This window comes from Pongo abelii, chromosome 16 (genome assembly GCF_028885655.2).
Source record: "Pongo abelii isolate AG06213 chromosome 16, NHGRI_mPonAbe1-v2.0_pri, whole genome shotgun sequence".
Taxonomy (NCBI): Eukaryota; Metazoa; Chordata; class Mammalia; order Primates; family Hominidae; genus Pongo; species Pongo abelii.
The window spans coordinates 42,701,938-42,721,478 of NC_072001.2; the positions used below are offsets into that span (position 1 = coordinate 42,701,938).

At 40.7% G+C, this 19,541-nt stretch overlaps 1 protein-coding gene across 3 annotated transcripts in view; it reads right to left on the reverse strand.

Annotated features, from left to right (window-relative positions):
* Positions 1-531: 531 nt before the first annotated feature.
* Positions 532-19,541, reverse strand: part of GPR176 (G protein-coupled receptor 176) — a 119,557-nt gene continuing 100,547 nt past the window's right edge. For all 3 annotated transcript variants that reach the window (XM_002825283.4, XM_063716578.1, XM_063716577.1), the window contains 2 exons: positions 8,536-8,788; positions 532-3,788 (listed from right to left, as the gene is read on the reverse strand). In XM_002825283.4, the coding sequence (XP_002825329.2) occupies positions 2,666-3,788; positions 8,536-8,788 (1,376 nt within the window). In that variant the 3' untranslated portion in view covers positions 532-2,665. The remainder of the gene's footprint in view (positions 3,789-8,535; positions 8,789-19,541) is intronic.

Here is a 19,541-nt window from a genome sequence, read left to right on the forward strand (position 1 = left end):
CTGCGGACACAGCTAAAGTCATAGGTGAAATATGTGAGAAGGGGCAACAGAAGCTTCTGACACAATTATTATCCTCCCATTTTACAGAGAGGGAACTGAGGTACATGGAGGTTACTTCATCCTCCCAAGGTCACAAGGCTAGTCAGTGTGGGGCCAGGATTTAAACATAGGCAATCTGACCTCAAAGCTCATGGCCCTAACTGCTGTGCTCCTGACCTCCCGCAGGAGGGATGATGACGGCTGCACTCCAGGCTTCCCTTGTGTAGCTCCGCCTAGAGATTTGGGTGTCCATCGCCAATTCAATCTGGAACCCATCTTGGTGATATTTTTTCAAATGTTGCAATTCCTCCTTAGGGAATTTATTTTCTTTTAGTTGCAACAACACAAGAAAATGCTACTGAAATGCCACATCTGCATTCATGAGAAAAAAAAAATGAATATCTTTCATCAGAGACCATGTAGGAAGAGACAGGTTCCAACAGTGTATCACTTGAGGGAGAGAAAAGGGGGAGAAAATATAGCTCATACAACTTTTCTTGAGTTCAGAAACTGCTTTTCAATTTTTTATTAAAATGTTATTCTTCAAAGAGTATAGAAATACACCTGGCAATGACCTGTTAGAAGTCAGCCATCTGCTTCAAACATACATAAGAAACATACCCAACCAGATTCTGCCTCATCAAAATTTATTAAGTTGTACATATACAGTATATTATCAGAACAACACCAAAGTGGCTACACTTGACAGATTCTCCTAAAGTGGACACAATTTTCCTAGAGATTATTATTCCCCTTGATAAAATTTGTAATGATTGTGAAAGTTTTGAAAGATAAGCTTGAAGGGCCATAGCATTGACCATCAGGGCAAGGAGCTATAGATGCCATGCACGCAGGGCTCAGGAGGCAGCGGAGCCGCAGGAGGCTGTGGCAGCCCCCTGTTTCTGCTGAGAGTAAACAGTGCTATGAGGAGACCAACACAAAGAGGAAGGTGCTTCCTCTCCAGGAGTAGGGTCTTTGGGTTCACATTCAGGAAACACAAGACACCACACCCAAGAAAAGAAAGGAAAACAAAACGCCCCACAGGGTCTGGGCTCCCTCCGAGAGACAGGGCCAGTGTGGTCAAAAGGGACAAGTTGAGATGTGGAAGTTTGCTGGTGAGGACACCCACTTCCCTTCAAGCTTGCTCAAGGCACCAGACTAGCTCCCCTAAGTACCAAGAGCAAGAACACAACACTCTAGAGAAAAGGGCAGAGCTGGCACTTGGTTTGTCCTCACTAACACGGAAGTATTACCTACGGTTCTAATTCAACCTGGTGAAATCCACCCCAGAGGGGTCCCAAATTGCTTGTTTGGCTGATGAGTTGAGGACACTGCCCTCCCTCTTCTACCCACTCTGGCTCCTACAAAGACAGGGAAGGAGGAAGTGAAGAGCTCATCTGGGCCAGATGTTGCCTTGGCACTCTACAATGATTATTTCTCCCTGTTCTGTTCCTCCTCTGTGTCCAAAATTAAAAGAGAACCACAGCTGTACAAACAGACTGAAAAGGAGACTGGCCACATCTGAGTTCTGGAGTCTTCCTCGGAAGGAAACCATCTTTGTCAGATTCTTGCCAACCTTTTGGGCAGAGTCACCTTTCCAAATCAGGCCTTTTCAGTTTGATGTTTCCAAAGGACCCAGCTTACACTAACACTCCATTTAAAAAATACCTTTTAATTCCAAAAGTTTGCATAAGATGATTTTTTCAATATACTTGACTCATACTGGTTGTTACATAGCACCTTTCATGTGAGATCATAGGGAAGAGAAAAAAACTACAGCGCCATAGGCATCTCTCAGGCATCTCCCCCTGTAAGCTTCTCTCTCATTTGTTGAGAAAACACAATTTAAGGTGAAAGACAGAGCGAAGACTTTTCAGTGTTTTCCAACCAACACTGACCCTGACTGGAGGGTGCAGGTGTATCTCTCTGAGGCGTTGGTGATGCCAAGAGAAAATGAGAATTATCAAGGACAAAATATCTCCCTTACTCCTGGGCACATCTATTGCCATGTGTACCATAGGTAAGGAATCGTCATCCCTTACCTACATCCCCAATGAAAGGGACGAAGGGTATCAGGAGAAACAGTGAGTCATATGACTGGGGCTTCCAGAGAAACAGTGTAAGATGCGAAATCCCTATCTTCTCAATAGAAAATGTTTGACATGTTTAAGTTCATCAAACAGGCATTTTCTCTGGGGCCACCATGCTCCATCATGATCTTAGAATTCCCTTAGAGCGCCCCTGCTCCCTGCTCATGTGAGCTCTGAAAGTCTTCTCTCTCTGTGTGTTCTCTGTGGAGCCCAGGGAAGTGAGGCATCCCCAGAAAGTGCACATGCAGTATCCACCTCAAGACCCATTCAAAACTGCCCAGCTTTTGTCCCCACAGAGAATAATGTGGACTTCACTAAGGACATGTTTCACTGAGATGGATATATATACTCCCTCAATAAAGAGGACACTGGATTTTATGTAGATTTCCCTATCATTCAAAAGCATCTGGCCCATATTGGAGAAATCAACTCACACTGAGTTGCAAGGAGATCATAAAATCACATGGCCACAGCATTCCCACACTCTGGTGGGAATATGGAAGCTCCCCGTTGCTTCCAAGAATTTACAATCCTTGCTAGGAATCCACCTTTGGAAAAATGCTCACTTTATTGTTCCTGCTCATCTTCCGCTCCACCCTGCCTACCTTGGGCACCTTTGTCTGGATCAGCTCTTCTGGGGTGTTGCCCAAGGGGGGAAGCAGCCGCTTCTTGCTGTTTCGGGTCTCTGAGAGCCACTGAGGAGGCAATTCAAAAGGCCCAAAGCCAAACTGCAGGGAATACTTATCAGGGAATGTTTCAGGTTCCACAGGGGCTACCGGTGCCACCTGGGATATAGAGTCCACTGTGCTCAGGGGTGGGGCAGAGGGCGCAAACTGTGGCCCCTGCTCTCCCTCCAGGCAGGTGCTAAATATCTCCTTGGCCTGGAAGTCAGCTGAGCCAATGTACTTGGCCTCACTCTCTTCCTCATCCTCTGTGGGCTTAAAGATCTGCTGCTGCCCAATATGGAACATCTCCAGGAGCTGGCTACCTGAGCGTATGCTGGGTTCCAGGCTGGCCTCAGCCATGTCGCTCCCTGTACTGACCACATTACGGCGACTGTACCGGTGGTGTAGTTGCACCAGGGTCCCTATCAAGCACTTGCGGACAGATTTGTTCACAGTAAGAAAGAGAACAGGGTTTGCCAGTAGGGAGACTTTGGGCAGCCAAACGGCAGTGAGCAGCAAGAAGACGGAAGTGTCGGGGACATTGAGCACGGTCTGGTAGACGACCAGGGTGGCATAGGGCACGCTACACAAGATGAAGACCATCACCATGGAGAGCAGGGTGGCGTGCAGCTCGGCCTCCCGCTGGGAGGCATAGGGAATAGAGATGGTGTTCTGTGGGGTCCGGAGCGCTGCTATGATGACCTTCTTCTTCTGGCTGGCACTCAGGGCCCGTCGGATCAGTATCAAGAAGAGGAACACCACCACCACAGGCACAATGACCGTGGTGATGTTATACACCAGAACGTACACCAGGTGGCCCAAGGAGTTGCTCCAGACTTCTGTGCAGGTGGACGTGGCATAGATGTCGGCCACATTGGTTACTGCAAACACAGGGACACTGGCCACCACTGCATGGGCCCAGATGTACATCACCAGTTCACGGGACTTGGCATCAGATATTTTCCTCTCCAGTGGATAGAGGACTGAGTAGTACCTGCAAGATACACAAACAAAATTAATTCCACAGAAGATACTTTTTAAATTAGGGGAATCTATATCACCAAAAGTAGATGAGAGGGAAGAAAGGTCAAGTTCTTTTATTCAGCCTAAGACAGAGAAGCACTGGGGGAATCCAGGAAGCCAGACCTTAAGTTTTGAGGACTTTGCAAGTACAATGAGAAGTGTCACTAGACCAAAAAATAAAAACCTTTCCAGAGGAGCAGAGGAAAGCCCTATCCTCATGAGGCTTTACAGGAAAACAAGTAAATAATTTCAATTCATAGCTAGCTTTATAATTATTGCTACCAGGATGAAATCTCAAAGAGTGCCCTCCATATAAAAGATTTCTCCATCTGCTATAAAGATATCTACTTTTCAATTTGAGGGTAAAGGGTAATTGGTAAACAATTTTATATGGGCTAAAGAAGCTTTAGGGCAATTTTCAAAGCTACCAACAGAAATAAGTTTGTCTACACACATATCTAAAGCAGATTTATGCCACAGTCCAGATATCATTAGCAATTAAAGCTGTTCGGGGCAGAAGAACCAGTATGAAGAATGGACTCCAACAAGGTCCTCCCACAAAAATCAATTCAGCTGACAAAAGTTATGCCTGCTAAACAGTCTTTGCTCCTATGATAATCACTCAGTAACCCTAAGGGCAATTAATAGGTCTAAAATGCCGGCACAATTAGACTTTTGTTAAAATCAGATGAGACACTGTTTTTCCTTCCAATATTTAACTTGATCATTCTGTAAACACCTAAACAGAATTCCAAAAGCACGCCGTTTCAATATCACCAGTGATTTGAGTGAACTGAATAACTCTTTGCACCCTAGAACCACATCTGTAGTAAAAGGGCTGCCACTAGCTCTCAGAGATATGGTCAGTTTCTTCACATTTGCTTGGCCATATCTGTGCAGTCAGTTAATGCTGGGGCTGACCTTACAACCTTAGTGACACCCATTCACTCATAGGGCAACTAAGCACACAAGCTTTCAGATAACAAGTACTTCTTTTTTTTTTTTTTTTTTTGAGATAGAGTCTCACTCTGTCGCCCAGGCTGGAGTGTAGTGGCGTGATCTAGGCTCACTGCAACGTTCGCCTTCTGGGTTCAAGCCATTCTCCTGCCTCAGTCTCTCAAGCAGCTGGGATTACAGGCATGCACTACCACACCTGGCTAATTTTTGTATTTTTAGTAGAGACGGAGTTTTGCGCCATGTTGGCCCAGGCTGGTCTCGAACTCCTAACCTCAGCTGATCCACCCGCCTCGGCCTCTCAAAGTGGTTGGATTACAGACGTGAGCCACCGTGCCCAGCCTCCTGTAACAGGTACTTCTGAGCACCACCTATGCACCAGGTCCTGTGCCTGGCACTGGGTTATAAGAATGAAAAGACACAGGAATGTCTCTAAACCCAACGGGGACAAAGATATACACACTAACAATTACGAACAAGGAGATGACAGCTCTACTAGAGGCAGGCACAAAGGAGGTACAGGTAGCGCCTAAAGCCACCTGGGAAAATAGCAAGAGAGGCAGACACTGCAGTGGAGTCTGGCAGGGGGACCAGCTGAAGGGGAACATTCCAGGCTGAAAGAGATGGGATGCAAACACAATAGCGACCATGGACAATCAGGGAAGGAGGGAGCATGGTAAGGTGTATTCTAGATTTCTTTCTGGGAGGAGGGAAAAAGAGAAAGAAGTGCATAAGTGATGCATGCTTTCACATTTTTTTTCTCTGAATATAGATAGTTTTCTAATGACAACTCAGTAAATATGTGATGGCCCCACCCGTAACACATGAATAGATGCTTAGGAGTTCACTGGCTCTGACTGACATTTGCTCACTGACATGTAACAAACCCAGGCTTCCATTAATTTCCAATCCCATTACATGTTGGGAAACAGATTGCAACATAAGCACACAGGCTCACTATAAATAATGTTCTTAGTGTGTACACCTCTAAACAGTGATGCAAGAAGTGTAGATGACCTCCCGATGAACTTGCTGACTTAGTGCCATGAAACGAATAGCTATGAAGGAAGTGAGAGAAAAGACTGTCTTCTCTTCTTCAGGTGTACATGTGGATGCTTGCAAGTAATTTGCATCTGTGAACAACAAAATAGGAATTCACCAGCCCTGTTTTCCTACTAAAAGGACTTGTTTTACTTTTTAAAAATTATGATAAAATTACAATAGCTTTTCTGCTGGAAAGAAAATGAGAATTTCTTACTGTTTTAGTATTTCTTTGTTTAAGACCAAGGCCCTAGAAGTAACCCACAGGGATTATTGCATTGCTTCCAGGTATAACAGCAAACTGTTCAGAATAATGTATTCTCCTTCTTGTTGAGTCTTATTTAAAAAAAAAAAACTTTCAGGATTCATAGCAGCATTACTCACAATATCCAAAAAGTAGAAACAACCTAAATATCCACCAACTAGTAAATGGAGAAACAAATTTAGTATACTCCTAAAATTAAATGAATATATTATTTGGCCATGAATAATGAATGAAGTACTGATACATTCTACCACATGGACTTTGAAAACATGCTGAGTGAAAGAAGCCAGACACGAAAGAACACACACTGTATGATTCCACCTACATGTAATGTCCAATAAAGCAAACATATAGAAAAAGAAAGTAGATTCATAGTTATTTATGGTCTGGGGATGGGCACAAGGAGTGACTGTAAGTAAATGGGCACAAGTTTCTTTGTGAGGTAATAGAAATGTTTTAAAATTATATTGTGATGACGGCTGTACAACTCTATAAATATATTAAAATTCATTGACATGTATACTTTCAATAGGCGAATTTTATAATATGTAAATTATATCTCAGTCCAGAATATCAAACTGAAGACTTAAGACTTTACCAGAGTAGGTACTACCAGGGGCATTCAGAAGGACACTGAACACAAAATGGTTCGACATAAAATGCATTAGTGTACCCACCGGAAGTACTCTTGAGAAAGGACTCTGACTTCACTTTTATATTCCAGTTCTGTGCAATGGCACTTTCCAGATACTCAAAAGCAATGGAAGAGACATGCAATGTCACCATAAAGCAGGCGTGGCAAATTGGCATCTCAGGGCACACATTCATCTTGCTGAAGGGATTCGCATGACACACATAATACTTTTTGAAAAAAAAATTAATTGCCAACATTTTTAAATTATGGAATTCTAGATTTTTTTTATTCCTCTTCTGAAAGAATAAAAAAAAAAAAACCGAGTCTAGATTCCTACAAAGCAGTTATTAGCTGCAACTGCTGAGCAGCTGATCCCCATGAACGGGAATGTGGACACACTCTCCACGTGCCACAATTGCAACCTGGTTGTTGCTTGACTTGTCACCTGCCTTGTTTGGCTCCATGGATGGTGAGATTCCAGTCCCTTCTAAAGAGCTGGAGCTGCTCCCAGCAAGATCTGATGGTAACATGATTGCAGAAATATATCTAAGGAAGAATGTGCCATTAGAAGAGAAGCCTGAGAAAGAAAGGCAAATATTGGTGCCGCCCATTCTAACACAGGCCATAAATAATTCACTTAATTATTTCTACTGCTCTGGAATCTGAGGCTCAGAAAGTTTAAGCAGCTTTACCCAAAGCCACTCAGCTAGAAAGCTATGTAGGCAGGACTCAAAGCCAGGCTTCTATTCCAACATCCATTCTCTTAACCACAATGGCAATGACTTCTCCCAGTATGCTGGGGGCTTTGTGTGACTCTCTGTCCCTCCATGCAGACAGCACCAGGCGGCTGAAGAAATCAGGGTCCCTGGCCTGAGAGGCTGAAATGCCTCTATAGATGGGTTCTACAATCAATACCCTCACAGGTCATTAAGGTATTATGTTTTGAATGGACAAAGAGTTCTAAATTTTCAAATTAATCTAAAATGTAGTTAAATTTTAACATAGGGCATAAAATCAGAATAGCCTGCACTTTCCCTTCAGCAACGTTTCCTCTATGTTAATCTTGAAATCAAAAGTACTCATGGACATAAAATACTTTTCAATTCTTGTTTGCTTACTTAATTCAATTCTCTAGAATATATTATCTAAACTGTATTCATGAAGCACTAGCTAGAAAGGAGAAAGGCAGGAATTTGCTGATTACGCGATCTTTATGCAACTTTGATAAAATTGATCAAATTATGTAGAATGGCAGTAACTAAGATGTAAGGTTCACTTCCAAATGAACATCTTTTTAAAGAGGATAGGAAGAGAAAGCAATCACCACTGCAATATGAAGCCTTGGAAATAAATCCTCCAGAGGAATTCTGGTGTTACCTAGCCAGATCCAAGTGGACCATCTAATCGTTTGTTAAATAACCACTGAATCATTCCCTCGTTCTTTCAGAGATGTTCCATACTGCATCAAAAAACCCTAATTGCAGAGTTATCAATCAGATGAAAAATCTACTGCAAATTGCAACACAAATACCACCAACTGCAACCAAGCTGAAGTGACACCATGATCTAGCAGCTCTGCCCCAGCATCCTCACCATGGAACTCCCATCCCCAGGTCTTCTCTCAATGGTTCTATTTTCCATGCCTGTTGCTAAATCAACCTGTCCTTTGTGAGGCATCTGTTTTGGACATTTATTCCCTTTCTGTTGATCACAAGCTGACTAAAAAGCAGTATACGGAACATTGACTACTCATCATTTGCTTCATGATGCTAATTTTTTAATACAACTTAAAAAAAAAGTTAGCTCCTGGCTACCTGATCTTACCTGTCCAAAGCAATAGCAGGGAAGCTGAGGATGGTCACAGAGCAGAATACTTTGTGCAAAAATTTGACGACCTTGCAGAAGAGCATGGTGTAGATCCACCAGCAACAGTGAGGACTGGTGCTGAGGATGATGTCGAAGGGCACACAGACCAGGCTGGCACAAATCCCCGAGCAGGCCAGGTTTTTAATGAACCTGTTGGTGACAGATTTGAACACGGTTGTGCGGCAAGTTGACCATAACACCATGAAGTTTCCTGGTCAGATATGAAAGAAAATAAAATAATTTAAATAAAAATTTAAAAACTAAAAAAAGGAAAAAAGTACAGGTTAAAAAATGTAAAAAACACATTTGAGAGTTGATTTCAAAAGATTTAATGTAAATCCTAATATTAAAATTTAACATATATGATACATTACAGTCAATTTATGTGAAATTATTAAATCACATATCAATAAGTCTAGAAAAAATTTTAGTGGTGAGTTTCTCTATTTAATTTTGGGCAAAATGGTATTATAACAATGGCTTAGTCTCATCAGCATATAAACAATTTGCTAGTTATTACTTAATCCCAGGCAGTCTGCTCTTATCAAGTTTTCTAGTGACCTCCATGTTGCCAAACTCAGCAATAGAAATACAGTGCAAACAACACATGTCATCTTAAATTTATGGTAGCCATGTTTTAAAAAAGTAAGGAGAAGCAGGTGAGATTTTAATAATATTTTTTATTCAACCCAACAGATCCCAAATATTTCAACATGTAATGATTACTTTAAAATTATTAATATTTTTCATTCTTGTTTTTGTACTAAGTCTTCAAAATGCAATGTGCATTTTATTTTACACTTACAGCACATCTCAGTTTGCACTAGTCACCTTTCAATAGCCACATGCAGCTAGTGGCCACCATACTGAACAGCACTGTTCTAGACTTCAGCAGCAGTGATGCAACCAATCATCTCTCTTTGAGCATTGTCATCTGTGGCTTCCACAGGCCTACAATCTCCTGGTTTTCCTTCCACCCTCCCACTTCCGCCAGTCCTTGGCTGCTGCGAGTCTACTCTTACCAGGTTTTCCAGAAGAGCATGGTACAGCTCCGCCCCCTCTATCCTCTCTCAATAGCCTCTCCCTATGTTAGACTACCCATTCTGGTAATTTTCCATCAAAATGCTGATGACTCCCAAATTCATGTCCTAAAGTAGGATTTTCCCCTCAACTCCAGAATCCTTTTTCCAGATAAACTTCTGATACCCCTCTCAATCCCCATCATGTTCCTCAAGGGTTTACCTACTCTGATGCCTACTGCCTAATCTCAAACCTTCCTTCCCCTGGCTTGCTGAGCTCCAGCCACTCCAATCTTTGTGCCATTCCTGAAACACATCAGGGCTAATCCTGCCTCAGTGCCTTTGTACACATTTTCTTATACTGCTTGAGATGTTGTTCATATGTCTGATTACTTTAAATCCCAGTCTTAGTTTAAATGCTGCGTTGTCAAAAAAGCCTTCTCTAACCATCATTTTATTTTAAACACTAACTGCTCCTGCCTCCATTATGCTCCATTATCATATCCCATTGCATCCTTCACAGTTCTCATCACAATTATTCATTTGTTAACTTGTTATCTCTCCATTTCATGAAGAAAAACTGTATCAATCTTGTTCACTGTTATAACTCCATGCCTAGCTCAGTATCTGGCACAGAGTAGGCATTCGATAAATATTTGCTGAAGAAATGAATTTGTAAAATAAGCAGACACATGGTAATCGAAAGTCCCTGTGGTAAGAGAACCCCTTTTGTAAGTATGTATGTCATGTAAAGATATTCTAAGTCAGCAAGCAGTTCCCAAATCTCACCATACGTCAGAATGACTGTACCAGATATACTGAATCACAGTGCATAAGAACTGGGAACCTGCAACTGTAACAGGCACATTGGTACGGTTGGCCCCCAGACTAGTTTCTTTTAAACCACTTTTAGACAGAGTCCACAGCCCCACGCCCAGACTCTCACAGGGAATCAGTCCTCAGGTGTGCAGGGCAGCCTGCTGAGGGGTTTTATTAGCATTTACATGCTCATGATTGAGGAAAGTTGTTTTCATGCTGTTATTTCTTTAAAACCCAAGACTGCTATAATCACATTTTATTTCCATCTATTTATATGCCTCTAGACAGCATGCAGAGCCTAATCTCTTCTGCTATTAAGAACCTGAGGCTAAATAGTCCTATGTTCTTTCCATTCTCTAAACCTCTGCTCTCGCTCTCTCTCCTCATTTAAAACTGACTCATTTGGTTCTGAGAACCTGAATTGGATATGTCAGGATACAAGCACCCATACCCAATACCCAATTGGCTACACATTTAAAAATAAATGTGTGTGTGTGTGTGTGTGCGTGTGTGTGTGTGCATGTGCGTGCCCACACAGCAACAAAGCAAGATAACTATATGATTATTTAACCTCATTAGCACTTCAGATTCTCCTTCATTTTACAAGGCACACCAAGTAAGGATAACTCATTATATATTTAAGTAACAAAATTTTCAACCTCTATATACTTTTTATTTTAGAGGTCACATTCTAAGTCATCTAATCTCCCCTAGAAATGATCTAAGCTCTGGAACCATTCCAATTCCCTATGTATTCCCATTATACTTTCTAATGTTTAATTCCATGATAATACCCAATGCCATAGCTGTGGACACAGCAACACAATTAGGACATACAGCCCATACAACCAAAAAGGAAATGAGAGGTAGAGAGTGGTGACATTGGTACAAGTCTGCCCTTCCTGGGACTGCTGTAACTATGTCATTCCTCAAGAAAAATAACCAATGGATACTAGGCTTAAGACCTGAGTGATGGCCGGGCGCAGTGGCTCACGCCTGTAATCCCAGCACTTTGGGAGGCTGAGGCGGGCGGATCACGAGGTCAGGAGATCGAGACCATCCTGGCTAACACGGTGAAACCCCGTCTCTACTAAATATACAAAAAATTAGCCCAGCATGGTGGCGGGCGCCTGTAGTACCAACTACTTGGGAGGCTGAGGCAGGAGAATGGCATGAGCTCACGAGGCGGAGCTTGCAGTGAGCCGAGATCACACCACTGCACTCCAGCCTGGGCGACAGAGTGAGACTCTATCTCAAAAAAAAAAAAAAAAAAAAAAAAGACCTGAGTGATGAAATAATCTGTACAACAAACCCCCATGGCACATGCTACCTATGGAACAGACCTGCACATCCTGCACATGTAGCCCTGAACTTAAATAAAAGCTAAAAAAGAATACAAATTAAGACTTCTTGTTCTGTAATATACTTAATAGTCAAAGATAGTGGATGTGGAAGACAAAGACATGTGAATTAACCACAACTCTGACAGACAGTGCTTGATTGATAATGAAGAACCTTTTTCCAACTAAATTTTGCCTCTGCAAAATTTTAGCTTTGGTTGTCCTTCTAAACCGGTTTATTGGCTTTGCATCTTTGAGAGCAACAATTCTGGCCTGTTAAAGAGACTAGTAACTAAAATGAAAAAGATATTCCAAAAGAGCATTGGGAAATCGTGTGCATCTGAGAATCCTTCTGGGAAAACACACATTACCCCTTTGAAAACTACCAGCTTCCCCAGAGACTTAAAGCAGTAAAAGATCCATGGCCATGCTTTTACAGAAAGATAACATGCCACCCAGAACATTCTAAAAACTAGAACTTGAAAAAAGCAATGCAAAGTGGAGGTGATATAAAATTACAAGGAAAAGCGTATGACACACTGTGCCAAGAGGGAGGCCAAAGTGGATCGACAAGGGTCAGAAAGCCTACAAAGGAACTTTTACACTCAGTATACACCTTGTGATGCAAGAGGAAAGTTTAAACAAGTAACAGTAACCCCATAATAGAAGAAACAACCAGCCAACCACCACTTTGTGTTACTGGATTTTTAAATGCCTTCTTTGCTTCAGTTTGCAGTCCAAAATGTAACCAAGAAGAGTCTCTTGGGTTAAAAGAATTGTGTGAAGGGCATATTAGGAAAGGCTTTTAATTAATATGCCAGGTAACAACAGGAATGACTTTTAACCTAACTATGCATTTATATATAAAGTAGCTTTCTTATAGACAGCATATAGTTGGCTCTTGCTTTTTTAAACTGATCTGACAATCTCCATCTTTTAATTGGTATATTTAGAATATTTGTGTTTTTAATTTTAATTTTAATTTTTTTTTTAGAGACAGGATCTCACTATATTGCCCAGGCTGGTCTCAAGCTCCTGGGCACAAGTAATCTTCCTAGCTCAGTCTTCCAAGTGGCCGAGACTACAGATGCACGCCACTCTACCCAGCTAGAACATTTACATTTAATATAATTATTGATATGGTTGGATTAAAATCTGCCATCCTGCCAGTTGTTTCCTATTTATCCCATCTGTTCTTTTTTCCTTTTTCTCTTTCTGATTTAGGATTATAGGTTGAGTATCCGTTATCCAAAATGCATGGAATCAGAAGTGTTTCAAATTTCAAACTTTTTCAGATTTTGGAATATTTGCATCATATTTACCAGCTGAGCATTTCAAATCCAAAAATCCAAAATCCAAAATGCTTCAATGAGCATTTCATTTGAGCATCATGTTGGTGCTCAAAAAGTTTCAGATTCTGGGCTGGGTGTGGTGGCTCACACCTGTAATCCCAGCACTTTGGGAGGCCAAGGCAGGCAGATCACCAGGTCAGGAGATCAAGACCATCCTGGAGAACATGGTGAAATCCCATCTCTACTAAAAATACAAAAAATTAGCCGGGCATAGTAGCGGGTGCCTGTAGTCCCAGCTGCTCGGGAGGCTGAGGCAGGAGAATGGCGTGAACCTGGGAGGCGGAGCTTGCAGTGAGCCGAGATTGCACTACTGCACTCCAGCCTGGGCGACACAGCGAGACTCCGTCTCAAAAATAAATAAATAAATAAAAATAATTCAGATTTTGGAGCATTTCGGTTTTGTATTTTCGGATTTAGGATGCTCACAGTGTGACTGAATATTTTTTATAATTCCATCGTATCTCCACTGTTGGCTTATTTATATTTCTTTTAAATTTTTTTAGTGGTTGCCTATATTTACAACATACATCATGAATTATAGTCTACATTCAAATACTATTATACTGCTTCATATGTAATATAAGAATCTTATAACAGTATTGTAATGGTTAATACTGAATGTCAACTTGACTGGATTGAAGGATGCAAAGTGTTGGTTTTGGGTGTGTCTGTGAGGGTGTTGCCAACAGAGATTAACATTTGAGTCAGTGGACTGGGAAAGGCAGACCCACCCTCAATCTGGGTGGGCACAATCTAATCAGCTGCCAGCACGGCAAGAATAAAAGCAGCAGAAAAATGTGGAAAGACTAGACTGGCTAAGTCTTCTGGCCTCCATCTTTCCCCTGTGCTGGATGCTTCCTGCCCTCAAATATCAGAATCCACGTTCTTCAGCTTTTAGACTCTTGGACTTACACCAGTGATCTGCCAGGGGCTCTTGGACCTTTGGCTACACACTGAAGGCTGCACTATTGGCTTCCCTACTTTTGAGGTTTTGGGACTTGAACTGGCTTCCTGGCTCCTCAGCTTGCAGACGGCCTACTGTGGGACTTCACTTTGCGATCATGTAAGTCAATTCTTCTAATAAACTCCCCTTCATATATACATCTATCCTATTAGTTCTGTCCCACTAGAGAACTCTGACTAATACAAGTATATTCCTAATTCCTCTCTTCTAAGCTTTATTTATTTATTTATTTTTTTGAGACAGGGTATTGCTCTGTTGCCCAGTCTGGAGTGCAGTGGCATGATCCCAGCTGACTGCAACCTCTGTTCCCCACAGGCTCAAGTGATCCTCCTGCCTCAGCCTCCCAAGTAGCTGGGACTACTGGTGCATACCACCATGCTTGGCTAATTTTTGTAGAGACAGGGCCTCACTATGTTGTCCAGGCTTGTCTCGAATGCCTGGGCTTAAGTGATCTGCCTGCCTCAGCCTCCCAAAATGCTTGAATTACAGGCATGAGCCACCATGCCTGGGCCTCTTCTCAGCTTTTTAAACTGATCTGACAATCTCTGTCTTTTGATTGGTATATTTAGAATATTTACATTTTTGTTGTCTTATATTTTACTTTTATATAAACTGTAATTCAATATACATTGCTACAATTTCTTCTTTCAGCAGTCATTTAACGTTTAGAGTAATTAAAAATAAGAAAAAGTCTTTTATAGTTACCTCCATTTCAATCATTTCTGGAGATCTTTATTTCTTTGTGTAGACACAAGTTTCCGTCTGGTATCATATTCCTTCCACCTAAGGAATGTCCCTGAGCATTTCTTGCAGTACAGGTCTGCTAGTAATGAATTCCCTCTCTTTTTGGTTGTCTGAAAAATGTCTTTCTTTTTTCTTCATTTTTGAAAGAGTATTTTTGCTGAGGATAATATTCTGAGTTAAGAGGGTTTCTTCCCCCAGCAGTTGAAAGATATCACTCCATTGTCTTCTGGATTACACAATTTCTGATAGTAAGTTTCCCGACTCTTACCTTTGCTTCTCTGTGTATAATGTGTCTTTTTTTTTTCTCTACCTTCCTTCAAGATTTTCTCTCTTTGGTTTATAGCAGTTAAAATATGATGTGTCTAGGTAGTTAAATATGATGTGTCTAGGGGTGTGTGTGTGTACGCACACACCTTGGTTAGAACTATGGTTTGATGTCTTTTATCATCATTTTAATAGCTACATAAAGGCAACAGTGCCTTCATGGTCATGCCCTAATTCATTTTATCTATTTTATATTGATGGGTTTTGTAAACTGTTTCCAATATTTCATTATTATACAATGCTGACATCAACATCCTTATATATATATAATCTTTGGGAATTGAACTGAATATTTCCTGGGGATAAATTACTAGAAGCAGAATTTCTGGGTTAAACAGCTTGCACATTTTTAATATATATTACCAAAGGACTCTCCACAAATGGCATGTGAGAAAGTTGGTGTCCCCAAATGCTCACTAAAAGTTCTGCAGCCTCACTAAAATGTTTACAACCATGGCATGTGAGAAAGTTGGTTTCCCCAAGTGCTAAAAGTTCTGCAGCCTCACTAAAATGTTTGCAACTGTGCATGTTTCCTCTATCCTAGGATTTATGTCTTTCTATTTCTAGAAAATTTTCACCCATTGCCTCTTTGAATTTTATCCTGCCTCTTTCTCTTTATTCTCTTTTTCTGGATTTCTTATTACACTTATGTCAGACTTCATTCTATTGATTATATCTCTTAACCACTCATTCTTATTTTCCATCAATTCATCCTCTTCTGAAAACTAGGTGATATTTCTCAGGTTTACCTTCAATTTTTAATCCATTCTCAATTCATCTGGAAGTAATCATATCATCCCCTCTTTTGTTTAAAATTTGTACTTGTGTCTACTTCAAATAGCCTATTCTTTATTCCTAGTATTCAGTTAGTTTACTACGGCTTCCGTTCCTTCGTTAATCTGTAATCATTTTTTAAATGCTTATGGTTTCTTTCAGATTATGCTGTTGTATCTACTTCTAGAAGAATTAATTTTGCCACCTGTTGGGTCGGCTTGCTCTCTTTTCTAGTTTTTCTCAGACGGTTCCTAATATTCAATTATGAGCTCATAGTCTGTGAAGGTTGTTTTTCTGTGGTAGGTTATATTGCCTGGCTATAGTAGTGTTCCAAGTGGCTGGCCAAGCACACATTAGTACTTTGTTGCACTTTTGTGAGCCAATAAAAGACAATATGGTTGACAGATCATTCTGAGAAAGATTAAGTTTGTAGCAAAATTTTTATCCTAGGGAGATGCAGAATATTTTAACAACTAAGGACATAGATCCTGAAACCCAACTCCCAGACTCAATACCCAGCTCTGTCACTTATCAGCTATGTGGTTATGGGTAAATTACCTTCTCTGTGCTTCAGTGTCATCATCTATAATGTGAACATAATAACAAAGTCTATGTGCAAGAGGCATTGTGAGGGCTAAATTAGTCAATACAGCAATATACATACAGTGCTTAGAACTGCTTCTTGTGCATAGTATGTGCTGTTTAAGTGTTATATGTCACTGTTACTATTATTTACATGAAGGTTTCAGAGGGAACCAAGAAAAGGTCTGAAAGAGAGAAAAAGAGAGAGGTTTGGCCGGAGGAAAAGAAACATGGAGCTGTGTGTAGAGGAGACAGAAGGGGACAGCTCAGAAGGGAGACAGAGGGCCTTGGGAAGCAGCCAGGAATGTGACATGGTAGGACTGACTGGCCCCAGTTTCCAAACGGAACACCAAGGTCTCCCAAGGGAGAATCACCCATGTTTGCCCTGTGAAGGCCCCTTGAGTGGTGCTCCTCTGGCAGAATCACATCAGATTGTCTCATGTGGTCAGAATGGGTGCCCCAGGACCATGGAGTTTAGGCAACTGTGGCAAACACAGTGCTCTTCTTCAGGCCTGTAGAGACACAACTTGCCTCTCTCCTCCTTGCTGCCATCTGGATTCAGTGACTTCACAAAAGCCTTTCTTTCTCTCTAGCAGAGAGGGCAGGAACCACTGTGAGGCCTGCTTTTCCAAGAATGCTCAACCTTGACTCAAAGCAAACATGAAACATCTCAGATTAAGGATATCCCTTCTCCAGATAGGTCCTGCTTCTAGAATATATCAAGTCTACTATAAAACATTCAATATACCCACAGAAAATGTAAATTAATACAGCCATTATGACAAACACCAGGGAGGTTCCTCAAAAAAGTAATAAGAGAACTATCCCATGATTCAGCAATCCCACTACTGGGTATATATCCAAAGGAAATGAAATCAGTATCTAAAAGAGATATCTGCACTCCCATGTCCATTGCAGCATTATTCCCGATCACCAAGATGTGGAATCAACCTAAGTGTCTGTCAAAGGATGAATGGATAAATGGACGAATGGTATACATACACAACAGAATACTGCAGCCTTAAGAAAAGGAGGAAATCCTGTCATTTGCAATAACACAGATGAACCTGGAGGAGATTATATTACATGAAATAAGCTAGGCACAGAAAGACAAAGACCACATGATCACATTTACAGGTGGAATCTAAAACAGCCAGAATCATAGAAGCAGAGTATAGAATGGGCTGCCAGTAGGACGAAGCATTGGGGAGATACTGGTCAAAGGACACAAACTTTCTGTTAGGAGAAATAAGTTCAAGAGGTCTACTGTACAACACGGTGACTACAGTAAGCAATATATTATATACTTAAAATTGCTTTAAAATGTAAATTTTAAGTGTTCCCAGCACAAATAAAAATACGAGATAATGTACATGTCAATTAGCTTGATTTAGCCACTCCACATTGTATACCTATTTCAAAATACATGTTGTACAACATAGATATATACCATTTTTGTCAATGAAAAATATTTTTAAAAAGCAATAACAAAATAAAATGTCTCACGGAATTCCTGCAGTAGCACACAAACATGACATGCCTTAATAGAATGCCAATATGAATTAAAAACCACACAAGGTTATGAAAATCAAAAAAGATATCAATGACCTTGGCATTGTTTCATTAAGAAAAAGTAAAAATCTCAAAGTAATGATAACTGGCTGATAGTGTTTTAAATCCAATTAGCTAGACACCTTGAAACAACCATGAGATTATTTCATCATTATGAAAAGAGTTTTCTAAAATGTTATCTGACCAAGGATATGTTACAAATAATAAAACAATGATTCTAACTATACTTGGTTACTTGTTTAATAAAAAACAACAACCAGCCAGGTGTGGTGGCTCACACCTGTAATCCCAGCATTTTGGGAAGCCAAGGCAGGAGGATTGCTTGAGGCCAGGAGTTCAAGACCCACCTGGTCAACACAGCAAGACCTCATTTCTACCAAAAATAAAAATTAAAAATAAGAAAGCTTAGCATGGTGTGGTGGCATGCACCTGTAGTCCCAGCCTCTCAGGAGGCAGAGGCAGTAGGATCACCTGAGTCTAGGAGTTGGAGGCTACAGTGAGCTATGATCACAACACTGGACTTCAGCCTTGGTAACAGAGCAGGATCCTGTCTCAAAAAAAAAAAAAAAAAAAAAAAAAAAAAGCTTTGAAAAACATTAATCAATCCAAGACATGTTCCCAGTAGGTAGGCAGCAAGCACCCTTGTGCATTTAGGCTCACAGGATTAGCAACTAAAAATTTTAATCAAGATGGAAAAAAACTATTCCATTTTTTGCCACCATCACTAGAAAGCAGTGAAAGCGTTCCTGAATATCTGAGGGCACTGCTCTATTTGTTTAGGTATAATTCAAATGTAGTTTCACTATGACACTTATTTTTGAAAAGAGTTGGTTACGTATTCATTATTTGTAAATAAATAAATAAATATTGCCAGAGAATATTCATTATTTGTGAGATTGACAACTTAAATCCATATTGAAGAATAGCAGAGGTACAAAAGTAACTTGATTGATTTCACTAAAGGCATTCAATGGTTCCCTACTGCCATTAAAAAAAAACAAGTTTAAACTTCTCAACATCATATGACACCCTTTAAGATATAACCCCTGGCTACCTGCACACCTACTAACTAACGTTGCAGCATCGTGATGGAATGGGATAATCCTGGAAATCTAAAGGTCAAATTCATGTTTTTCTCTGAGTCCTTACAGCTGCTGCCCAAGCAAAACCTCCAAAGAGAATTAGAAAAAGAGAGCAAGAGAGAGAGCGAGGGAAACACAAGATAGGAACGCAGAACTCCTCAGTGTAGGGAAGTCAAATGATACCTGGAGAGTTCAAAAAAAGGCACTGTTAAGCTCTGTGGACCAGGGAGTATGAGGGGGGGTGGGGAATCAACACTAAACAACTGATTTTCATAGTTCACGCTTCCAAAGCAAATATTTCTAGAAAGTTCTAAATAGCTCTAAAAAGGATTCTATCTTACTTTGATTTTTTAACAATATTGTTCTTTAATCTATGCAGATACATTTTCCAA